The sequence below is a fragment of the Diabrotica virgifera genome, chromosome 6, assembly GCF_917563875.1.
Source record: "Diabrotica virgifera virgifera chromosome 6, PGI_DIABVI_V3a".
Taxonomy (NCBI): domain Eukaryota; kingdom Metazoa; phylum Arthropoda; class Insecta; order Coleoptera; family Chrysomelidae; genus Diabrotica; species Diabrotica virgifera.
The window spans coordinates 83,936,658-83,949,719 of NC_065448.1; the positions used below are offsets into that span (position 1 = coordinate 83,936,658).

The 13,062-nt window shown below is 32.3% G+C and overlaps 1 protein-coding gene across 1 annotated transcript in view; it reads right to left on the reverse strand.

The window, feature by feature from the left end:
• Positions 1-13,062, reverse strand: part of LOC126886503 (zinc finger protein 345-like) — a 30,285-nt gene that overhangs the window by 10,336 nt on the left and 6,887 nt on the right. The window contains exons 2-3 of the mRNA XM_050653461.1: positions 9,603-9,728; positions 9,420-9,545 (exon numbers count right to left, since the gene is read on the reverse strand). Of these exons, the coding sequence (XP_050509418.1) occupies positions 9,420-9,545; positions 9,603-9,728 (252 nt within the window). The remainder of the gene's footprint in view (positions 1-9,419; positions 9,546-9,602; positions 9,729-13,062) is intronic.

A 13,062-nucleotide genomic window follows, 5' to 3' on the forward strand; every position in this document is an offset into this window, starting at 1 on the left:
TATAATATATAGTATGTAAATATTTCGAGTAAGGATATTTGAATAGTCAACTAGTACGTTCTTTAACGGTAAAATATTGCAAAGCCTCTAAATTTTAAAGAACCACTTGGATTGGCATGGAATTTGGCATGCACATAGCTAATAAATCAACGAAAAAAAGTGATATTGTGCCGATGTGTGCTTTTGCCCTGGGGGTGAGTTTCACCCCCTCTTGGGGGTGAAAAAATATATTTCCAAAATAAGTCCGGAAATGGATAAACTGACTAATTCTAAGCAACTTTTGTTCTATAGAGTTTTTTCACCAAGTCAATAGTTTTCGAGTTATTTGCGAGTGAATATGTTCATTTTCAACAAAATAACCACGTTTTTAGACGGTTTTTCGTAAATAACTCAAAAATTAAGTATTTTGTCGAAAAAACATTTTTAGCAGAAATATAGCCTGTTTCTACACTACTCAACAATTGAAGTGGGTAATTTTAAAATTCCTAAAATTAACATATAAAACTATTTTTAAAATAATTGCCTGTACTATACTCTATAGTCTATCTATATGCTATCTTTATTGCCAATATTTTTTGCATGTGGTTTTTTCTCCCTATTCTTATCGGCCCTTATCTCGTACAAAGAGAGAAATGTTGTTCCAAACATGAATATATCATTCGTATAAAAGTGCTTGTATTGGCTTTACCAGTTGTCAATAAGTCAAGAAATCTATTTATCACAAAAACATTATGCCGCAAAGACGTTTAGAACTAGTGCCGCTCGAGCAATTAGTTCGTTGGATCCAACAAGGATTAACTCAACAAGAGGTTCCTATGAGGCTAAATGTGTCGCAAAGTGTGATAAGTCGTGCATGGAATCGGTATGTAGCAACTGGATCTGCAACATACAGGCATGGAGGAGGAAGAAAACGATCTACAACTCGTCGGCAAGACCGTTTTGTAGTTCTGACGTCAAGAAGAAACCCAACATTCACGGCTTCCAGAATTAACAGTATCTTCAGGCATGCTACTGGACGAGCGATTTCCAGTCAAACTGTCAGAAGACGGTTACATGCATCCAATTTAAGGGCTAGACGGCGCGCTACCCATCCATGACTAACTAGGGAGCAGCGTGCATGCAGATATCGCTGGGCGATGGAACACTATCAGTGGAATTTCGAAAATTGAAGGAATTGTCTCTTTACTAACGAGTCCAGATTTCGTTTGTATACGAATGATGGCCGAATATTGGTGTGTAGGGAAAGAGGAGAGCGTTACAATGAAAATCTGAGAGTCCCAACCACTCTTTTTGAAGGTGGATCCGTTTGCGTGTGGGGAGGCATATGTTTTGACGGTCGCACGGACTAAGTCGTTTAATGAGACAATGACTGCTACACGATATCGAGACAGAGTCATAGTACCAATAGTTGTTCCATTTTTTGGTGCAATAGGCGAACAATTTGTTCTGATTGATGATAATGCTCGCCCTCACCGTGCGAGAATTGTCAACGAGTGTATAGAAGCTCATGGCATTACAAGAATGGAGTGGCCACCGTGTTCACCTGATATGAATTGCATTGAACACGTTTGGGCCGAAATGTCTAGGCAACAAAACAGGCTCCTTATATACATTATCCGCGATTTGGGAACATATACCTATGCATGAATTAAAAGAAATGGCCAGAGACAGAGATCTTTGGAGACGGACAATACACGACATCACGTCGACCACTACACTCCCTCCGGGGGGTCAGGATTGAAGAGAGAGACCGCAGCAGTTCATCAATAATTTAATAAGAGGTCTTCCAAATAGAGTTAGAGCGCTAAGGCGACACAGAGGTGGACCCGCAAACTATTAATGTTTCTTTTCAGGATATTAGAAATTGAGCAGGAATAGAAATTTTAGGTTGATAATTTTACAATTTTTGTTTATTTTCTATTTTTTTTTCTTAAAGAAATTTCTTTCTTTCGGTTCATCTGTATGAAAATACGAAGCAAAAATAAATCTTTATTTATATCACTCCATTTTTCTATTTGATCTTATGAACAAAAAATAAAATACACATTTTCATAATATCCATTTCAATTGTTGAGAAGTGTAGGGGAGAGTTGGACAAAACCGGGTACCACTCCAAAAACCGTCTGTATCTTTTGCTATGTGAGAGTAGCAAATGTTTGCTGCAGATTGAAATATTCTCAAATGACTTAAGTTTGATATGCCAATGTCAATTTTTAAAAATATTCTTAGATTTTTAATTTTTTTTTATTTTTATGAAAATATTGCAAAATACCCGGTTTTGTCCAACCGGTATGATAAAACCGGGTAGTAACTTAATTACCATGTAAAAAGACTAATGGGCAGAAAATAAAATATTTATTAAAAGTATGTGAACAAAAATCGGAAATCTATGAACAGAAGTCACAAATAAAAACTTCATCTACATCATCATAGGCACTACACGCGTCATAAGCCCATTTGGTGCAAGACACACATTTTATCCAGCCTTCCTTCGCATTATAATTTGAAAATAGTTAATTGTAATATAGACACGCATCGTCATTATTATCTTCTTCCTCCAAACTCTCCAAAATGTTGTTTTTGGCGCAGACCTTTTTACCACGTTTTTCTTTTTTTTTGTCCAGTTCATTTAGTTTTAATTTTTTTACGACTGGAGATTTTTTTTTTATTTTTCCTACTAGCTTTCTTACTAGCTTCTTCAACAGAAGAAGCCACATGTTGTAGTTAACTAAAAGCAAAATAACCACTGCAGAAACTGGAAGTAACAACAGGTCTGATAAAATCGGGTACCCGGTTTTGTCGATTTTCGGACTACCCGGTTTTGTCAAACTCGTAAACAAGACATTAATGCCCGATTTCACCAACGATACCTAAACAGTTGCCTTATTAAGTAATTCTTATCGATAGGAACTTCTTAAGTCAATACATAGCAACAATCGCATTTCACAACTAAAAGAATTGCTTATTTAGGAAATGCTTTCATAGGTATTACCTAGGGTACGTTTGAACTATTTTTGATAAATAAAAAGAAGAATAAGATGACATTTCCTTACCTTTTCGATTATTTGTCAGCATTGTTTGTTTGCCAATTTGGTTTTGTTCAGTTTTGTACTGTTATAGTTATTTTATTTAGTAGTTAGTTATTTGTGCATTAAGTTTGTATATAATAAATATATACGTCTTGTACGTTATTTGTATATGTACAGTGAAATGGAGGAAAAGAAAAGAGTTATAAATTTCACATATGACGAAAAATTGAAGTTAGTTGAATTGTCATTAATGAAATAATTTTAAAATAAATAATATGTTGAAAATTGCTTTTTATTATTAACTTTTTAATGACACACTTTTAGTTACATATATCATGAATGGGTTTTTGAAACACAACACTAGTTTGTTAGGTAGTAGGTAGACTACATAATACCTGTAAAAAAACTCCAAAGGATTGTCTATATTTTCCAACACATATTATATTAATAATATAAAAGAAAATACAAAATTACAACTAATATACCTAATATTACAGAATAACAGAAAAATTAAGGTAAGAAGCAAATTATTGACAAACGTCACAAGTAATTAGTCAAAATAGTAAAAATATAACCTGACTGTCAACGATAAGTAATACCTAAAGTTTAGGGAGATCGAAATCCGTATCCTAACGTAAGGTAATGCTTAAGCGGTTTAGGCAATTCTTATCGTGTGGTGAAATCCGTTTTAGAGTTAAGAAGTACCTAAACCCACTTAGGTAATTCTTAAATATTTAGGTATCGTTGGTGAAATCGGCCATAAATGTTATTTAAATTTTTAAGTTATGAAATAATATTCAAAATTTTTGGCCAAATTAAAGATAATATACTAGGTTACATGTATTAAATTTTGAAATGGCCATTAGTTATTCATTAGAGGAGAAAACAGCTAGAAACTTACCTTAAAAATCGAGTTTCCTGCATCAAAAAACAGGCGAGGTCTTACTGCTCCGGCACAGATTACTCAATTGAGGTAGAAATGAATACACACGACTGTTGGTGGTAAAGGGACACTTACTGTAACATTGTCTAATAGATAGCAGCAGACAGTTAGAAGAATTAAGGGGTACCCGGTTTTATCAACCTACCCGGTTTTGTCCAACTCTACCCTATATTAGGTTTCCATATCTAGTAAAAGCAGAGTTATAGCTAATGAAAAATAGGTTCATATTCGTCAAATTCCAAATCGAATATTTTAACCCAAAATAACCAAAAAATGAAGCACTTTTTGGGGAAAACTCATTACAACTTTATTAAAGTTTTTTAAAAAATCTTTATTTTCGTTTTATAAAAAAATATAGCATCATCACTAAACAAGTTACGCTTAAAATAAAGTTGGTCCCTTTACTTCAGTAAAAAAATCGGGAAAATCACCCCTTAATTAGCATCTCAATTGAACTGTATTGCTTATAATATGATCTGTAAGTTTCGTCGGTTCAATGTCCTTGTTTTTGAAAGAGCCGTAGTTAAAAAGGCTTGAACGAGTCACTAATCACGAGTGTATGTAAATTTAGAAACACCAAATCTTAACCAATTTTTGTCTTACAGAAAAACAAAATAGCACAAAATATTCAGAAAAGCAAAGCCGACATTTTTTATTGTTTGAGATTTTTGGTATCTCTAACAATTTTTAAGTTAGTTTGAAGAAAAGTATATTTTTTCAAAATTTAAAATTTTAAAAATTTTAGTTTAAAACCAAATTTTTTCAAACATAAGCACTTTGAATCGATGAAACTTACAGATCATGTAAACACAATATACGTCGGAAAAATAAAAGAATACCCATGAACGATCACATCAGTCACTTATTTTGTATTTGCTGTCTTTTTCTATAAATAACAAACGTTTCGTTATAAAAAATGACAGCAAATACAAAATAAGTGATTGATGTGATCGCTCATAGGTATTCTTTCATTTTTCCGACTGTAAGTAAAGTAACTTTTGAAGCGGTAACGATTAATTTAATTCCAGTTGCTGATAAGGGGATGATATTCCTGATTTCATTTTACCAAAACAAAAGGGACCAACTTTATTTTGAGCGTAACTTGCTTACATTTGATGCTATTTTTTTTTAAACAGAAACAAAACTTTTTCTAAAGACTTTAAAAGTTATAATAAATTTTCACCAAAAAGTGCTTCATTTTTTGGATATTTCACGTTGAAATATTTTGTTTGGAATTTGGAGAATATAAACCTATTTTTCATTAGCTATAACTCGAGTTCTGCTAGGTAGAGACCTTATGCATAGGCAATTTTTTAAAATTTTACAGGCTATATTTTTTCTAAGAAGGTTTTTTCGATAAAATAATTTTTGAATTATTTGCGAACAACCGTCAATGTGGTTATTTTGTTGAAAAATGAACATATTTAAACGCAAATAACTCGAAAAGTATTGACTTAGCGAAAATCTCTATAGAACAAATGTAGCTTATAATTAGTCAGTTTATCCATTTCCGGACTTATTTTCGAAATATATTTTTTCACCCTCGAGAGAGGGCGAAAATCACCCCCAGGGCAAAAGCACACATCGGCACGATATCACTTTTTTTCTATGGCATATTAGCTATGCATATGCCAAATTTGATGTCAATCCAAACGGTTCTTTAAAATATACAGCAAAAACCGTGAAATAATGTACTAAACGTAAAACTACGTATGTCAATGAAAACGACACGTAAATTAGATGGAAGAATTAATTTACTATTTAATCCCGTTAAAGGAGAGGCCCGTTAAAAGGTGGTGATCAACTTTTTGCAGCAATCCATAAACTGATAGGTCTTATATGGCAGAATGAATTGGTACCAGAAGAGTGGCTAAGGGGAGCAATATGTCCGTTGCATAAAAAAGGTGATCAACTGGATTGTAAGAACTATAGAGGCATTACTTTGTTAGTATCTGCATATAAAATCTTCGGCAATGTATTATTTGAAAGACTTAAACATTTTACAAAGGACATTGTAGGCCAATACCAATGCGGATTTACTGCTGAAAAGTCAACTATACATCAAATTCAAGCACATAGGCAGATTCTAGAAAAGTCACTAGAATATAACATAGATACCCACCATCTCTTCGTCGACTTCAAAGCAGCCTATGACAGTGTTAAAAGAAGTGCATTATATAATGCAATGATAGACTTTGGGATCCCACCTGTTAGTTAAGTTGACCCAACTAACAATGCAAAACGTAAGCTCGTGCGTTAGAATTCAAGGAGAAAACTCTACGTTCTTTGACGTTAATAATGGTCTAAGACAGGGAGACGCGCTGGCAGAAGTATGAGAGACATGGTGCAGTGTTTTACAAGGCTTGCGGACGCGGCAAGTGAATTAGGACTTGTGGTAAACGAGGAAAAAACCAAATATATGTTGGTTTCTAAAACCTCCCGAAATATCCAACAGAGAATTCAAATTAACAACCACACCTTTGAGCAAGTCAAGGAATTCACATATCTTGGATCGCTAGTAAACTCAATAAACACGACAAGCGATGAAATAAAAAGACGCATAGCAATAGCAAACAGAACTGTTCACGGTCTCCATAAACATTTAAAAAATAAAAATATAAAACGTGCAGTAAAGCTCAATATATAAAAGACCTTAATAAGACCGGTTTTGATATATGGAGCTGAAACGTGGACCCTATCTCAAAGTGATGAAAGACTTCTTGGTATTTTTCAGAGAAAAATTCTTAGAAAGATTTTTGGGGCAGTAAATGAAAATGGGCTATGGCGTCGAAGATACAACTTTGAACTGTATCAGTTATACACCGATCCAGATATTGTGAAATTCGTTAAAGTGCAGAGACTTAGATGGGCTGGACACACTGCTAGGATGTCAGATCACGAATACACTAAGAGATTAACATTTTCAAAACCAGAGGGCACAAGAAGTAGAGGACGACCACGAAGAAGATGGATTGATGATGTGGAAGAAGACCTAAAGATTCTAGGGGTCAGAAGATGGAGGAAAGGTGCCAGGAATCGACAGGAGTGGCGACTTCTTTGTGAGCAGGCCAAGATCCACAACGGATTGTCGAGCCACTTATGATGATGAAAGGATAGGCCGTTATACAAATGTAAACATATCCTTTTTAACTTTGGTTGCTAATAAATTTCTCTCAAACTATGCTCAATTGTATTTTTAAATATCTTATTTATTTTATAAAATAATTAAATTCACTATCAAATGATAGTTATTTTTTATTTATAATTTAAAATTTAGTTTGACTTTGAAGGCTTACTAATCTATTATTATATGCATATAACATTCGTTTAAAATCTAAATAAAATAAATAATAATATTCCTTTATTCAATTTTAAAAAAATTATTTTAATATAACATACCTACAGGTACCTATATTTAAGTTGTTTAAAATCTAAATAACAAAATTATCCAGAACTTAGCTACTGCCCAGGCTACTACACAACATGTCACATTAGCCTTTTATAAGATTAGATTATCCTGAACAACTTGAGACAATTTCATTGAATGTTTTGTCTAGAAGTCATAGATTCACACTACTCAAAGAATATATGAAGAAAGAACACAACAAAAGAGTTGTATTGAAAGGACACCGCACACATCTTATGGAAAATATAATGACACACGAATTATCTCGAGTGTGCACATTTTGGCTAGTTTACCACACTCAACTTAACTCAAGTGGGCATGTTAATGGATTAAAATTTACTAATACATACTCTCACAAAATGAATTATACTGGGTGATTCATTAAGAATGTACAATCTCTGAGTTGTAGATTCTAAATCTCAAAATATTAAGATTCAACCCAAATCACTTAAATAAAATGTGGCTCGTTACTGAGTTACAGGGTGTTTTATTTAAAAAAATTTAATAACTATTTTTTTCCAGGGCTTCAAAACTATTTGACATATCCTTGTCATACTTACTAGAAAATATATTTATTTATTTATTTATTTACGGGCCTTACCCACTATTTATTATAGCTACTCTACATCCTACTAAATTATGTTAAATAAACTTTTCTGGCTACTACCAGATGTGTACGACAGGGGACAGTGAATGGTTTACCCTTCCTAAATTCCCGAATATTTCGATTATTCAATACTTTCTATGCAAATAATACACTCTTTATTCTCAAGATTAAAGTCATTAGTTTTCAAGATATTTGAAGTTGAAAATAAAACGGCACGGCTATTTTGATTAATGTATTGTGCCTCTTCATTTTTAACTTCAGATATATAGAAAACTAACGATTTAGTGGCATAGAATGTGGAAAGGGTCAACCATTCGCTTTCCCCTATCGTACGCCTCTGGTAGTAGCTAGAAAGGTTTATTTAACATATTTTAGTAGGGTGTACAGTACCTACACTTTCTGCCAAGTATGATAAGGATATGGCAAATACTTTTAAAGTATTCTTTACAAATAGTTAATATTTATGTAATAGGGATGGTTGATTTAAAAATTATTTGTACTAAGTACTTTTAAAGTATTTGAAATATTCATATCACAGTTGCGAAAAAGTGTAGGTACTGTACACTGTACATCCAACTCATTTATGTTAAATAAATGTTTCTGGCTACCACCAGAGGTCTACAGGGGAAAGTGAATGGCTGATCCTTCGCAAATTCTACGCCACTGATGGAATTGCTATTTTAGCATCATTTTTGGATTCCCCAATACTTTATATAACATACTCTTCATTCGTAGCGATAAAATTCTTAGTTTTCGAGACATTTGAAGTAAAAAAGGAAACAGTGCAATACATTAATCAAAATAGCTGTGGGGTTTCATTTTCAACTTCAAATATCTCGAAAACTAATGACTATTGTTACGGATAAATAGTATATTATTTACCTAAAAAGTATTGAGAGAATCGAAATATTGTGCTAAAATAGCAATTCCGACAGTGGTGTCGAATTTGGGAAGGGCAAAGCATTCACTGTCTCCTGTCGTACACGTCTGGTAGTAGCCAGAAACGTTTATTTAGTAGGGTAACTAGATACACTTTCTGCAAAGTATGGCAAGGATATTATGTCAAATAGTTTTAAAGCACTGTGTAAAAATAGTTATTAAATTATTAAATAAAACACCCTATAACTCAGTAACGAGCCACATTTTATTTAAGTGATTTGGGTTGAATCTTAATATTTTGAGATTTAGAGTCTACAACTAACTCAGTAACGAGCCACATTTTATTTAAGTGATTTGGGTTGAATCTTAATATTTTGAGATTTAGAGTCTACAACTCAGAGATTGGACATGCTTAATGAATCACCCTAAATATACTACAAAAGTCAGGCTTTGAAACCCTAGTATGCCTATTATCTCTTAGTTAAGGAGTAGTAGGTATGTAATTATAAATTCAGCTAAAACTATAAAAAATAATATTACCATTACTTCTCTTACCTAAATTATCTTTATATTGTTCATCCTTCAAGTCTCTAACATCTATTGGGGTAATTGGCTGACTCTGTATAAATTCTTGATTATCTTCAGCAAACTCATCCTTAATTTCAACTTTTACTTCCATAGCTAATAAATAAAACTTATTACATCAAATTGTTTAGTATATTTTTTTATTGATCTTACCTGAGCGGTCTTCTTCTGGTTCATTTTTTAAGTCTCTAAGCTCTTGAGGTGTAATTAGCAGACTCTCAACATATCCTTGGTCATTTTCAGCACACTCTTCCTTCATTTCAACTTTTACTTCCATAGCTAATAAAAAATAGGAATTATATCACATAGTATAGTACCTACGTATTGATTACGTATTTTTTATGGGAAATAAGCCACAATTTTACTAAAAAATGAATTTATTAACGTTTCGAAGCCCAAATCGGGTTTCGTTGTCAAAATACAAAATATTATTAAAATAAACAAACATGTTGTTGCTAAGTAAAAAAATTCTTCTAATAATTTATGTAATCTGACTCATTTATATTGGCAATTCAGACGTATATTATACATTTTAAAGTAGAAGACTTTAAAATGATATCGCCAATATTTATGAGTTGCGTTCCTGGGACGACTTTACTAAAAGATAGTTCATTCGATTATATGAAATCAATCCCAACTCAAGAATATCCGTCGCAAAAAAAATCATAGCATGTGATCTGTTTTTAAAAAGACAACCAAATGCAACGATGACAGTAAAATTCTCGCGTTAGAGATTCCATAGTAAATCACGAGGGAAAACCAGGAAAAAACCTCGTGATACTATCCCGACATCGTAAGTATTTGGTCTTACATTTAATCTACTTTCAAAAAACTAATACCAAATTCTGACTTTAATATGTTTAAATTATAAATAATATTAATATTACATAGATATACAATAAGTAATACTAAAATATAAAATTTGTACTAACTCGATATGTTATTGACTTCTAATCGTGGTATTTTCTTTCTATTCATCCTACTGCATTCTACCGAGGAATTTGCGACACAATTGGTTTCATTTAGCATAATTAGAGCCGCTTCTTTGATTTTTCTCTTTTTACTATCTGATTTTCCCTCGTGATTTACTATGGAATCTCTAACGCGAGAATTTTACTGTCATCGTTGCATTTGGTTGTCTTTTTGAAGACAGATCACATGCTATGATTTTTTTTGCGACGGATATTCTTGAGTTGGGATTGATTTCATGTAATCGAATGAACTATCTTTTAGTAAAGTCGTCCCAGGAACGCAACTCATAAATATTGGCGATATCATTTTAAAGTCTTCTACTTTAAAATGTATAATATACGTCTGAATTGCCAATATAAATGAGTCAGATTACATAAATTATTAGAAGAATTTTTTTACTTAGCAACAACATGTTTGTTTATTTTAATAATATTTTGTATTTTGACAACGAAACCCGATTTGGGCTTCGAAACGTTAATAAATTCATTTTTTAGTAAAATTGTGGCTTATTTCCCATAAAAAATACGTAATTATAAAAATGCCACAAGGAAATAGCTTCAGAACAACACTACGTATTGATGTTTAATCGGCTGTCCCAAATAGAAAACTGTAAACACAAATTAGAAAAATATTCACGTAAAGGACTGAACTTTTCAAATTTCTATTTTGTTTGAAATAAAAGTACACACACATTAATATAGTCATAAAACTCTTGTTTTTAGTATATTTTTTATTTCTGCATTTTATTTCCTGACTAAGTTTTCAACTCATACAGTGTTTTTATTTGGGAAACCTGAGAATATAATATCGTATCGTGGGTGTATTGGGAAAATCCACTAACTCACAAAAGTACAAGTTTTGAGAAAAACGCATTTAAATATTATTATACAATATGGCTTACCTCTTAAAAATCGGATACACTGGCTGTTCAAGTTTTGGTACCTGGCTATGATTTTAAAGGATGTTAGCCACAGGTGGTGTGCACATACAAGTATGTACATAAAAATATTTGGAGAAACATTATTTTATTCATGAAAACTTAGAAAAAGATGGAGTTAATGGATTTTCTTTGTCATTGAATGTACCGATTTTAGCACGGTAGACGACGAATTTGGAGATATACGGTTTTCCGGTTAACATATTGATGTTTATTTATTTATTTATTTAACCTCCTTCAATACACAAAATAATTGTTATTACATTAAAAGAGTGCTTACTACTGCTAAAAACTAATTCCTATATTAAGTACTAAACCTAAACAGAATAGAACAAGTAAAAACAAGTTAAAAAACACTACAAATACATCTAGACAAATAAATACATCTAAATACAAATAAATACATCTAAATAAAATTTTACGACAACAACTTTTGTAGACTAGAAATTTGTTTCAGATGCAACTTTTATTTGTTTCACAGAAGAATTTAAAAAGTCTATATCACAGTTAATTATCATATGGTTACATTCTTCTAACATCTTATTTATGGGTGAACAGTCTTATTGGTTGAGAACAGTCCTTTGTTATTAATTCTTAAATGTGTTTTTGGAACATGAAATTTAATATTATTTATAAAAAAGCAATCTTTATATTTAATGTGATTTACAACATAGCATAAAAAGGGCTGAATGAAAATGTCTTCTATTATCCAGTCGCTGAACTTTAAAACAAGTTAGCATAGCATTATAGGAAATCATGTATGGATAGATACCAAACTTTCTGACATAAAGAAACCTCAAGAATTGTTTTTGAACCTTTTCAATCAGATCAACATTGAATTCGGCTTGTAGTGCCCATATAATAGAGGCATACTCTAAGTGAGATCTTACCAGTGCATTGTATAATGATATTAGAGTTTCAGTTCTTTTAAAAAATTTTGATTTACGAATTATGAAGCCAAGAGTTCTGTATGCCTTTCCAATGATGATCCGATAATGTTCACTAAATCTCAAATTTTGCTGAAACATTACTCCAAGATCTTTGCAAGTGTTCTTTCTTCCAAGTACAGTGTTAGAAATTTTGTATTGGTTCTCCACGTATTGTGTTTTTTGAGTGATAGTAAAAACATGACATTTAGAAGTGTTTAGAAACATTTTGTTGTCATCGGACCATTGACTAGTAAAAACATGACATTTAGAAGTGTTTAGAAACATTTTGTTGTCATCGGACCATTGACTTACTGAGTTCAGATCACATTGCAGCATCTCAGAGTCCTGCAGAGTTGAAATTTCTCGAAAAATCCTAAAATCATCTGCAATTAGCAGGCTTGTCGAGAACTTCATACAGTGAGGCAAATCATTAATAAATATAGCGAACAGAAGAGGACCCAAGTTGCTACCTTGTGGTACCCCTGATGTCGACATAAATGGCTTAGATAAACTGTTCCCTACTTTAACTTGATTTAACCTATCAGAAAGGTATGACCTCAGAAACATACATGCTTCTGAATCAAAATCAAATTTGCTTAGCTTTTCAATAAGTATAGTGTGATCAATCTTATCAAAAGCTTTGGTGCAGTCGGTAAAAATGACATCCAGCTGAGTTTTATTATTTATGGCCTCTGCTGCAAAACTTGTAAAAACACACACATTTGACACAGTGGACTTCCCCTTGCCATGTTGTTCTGGACAACATGGGATTTTG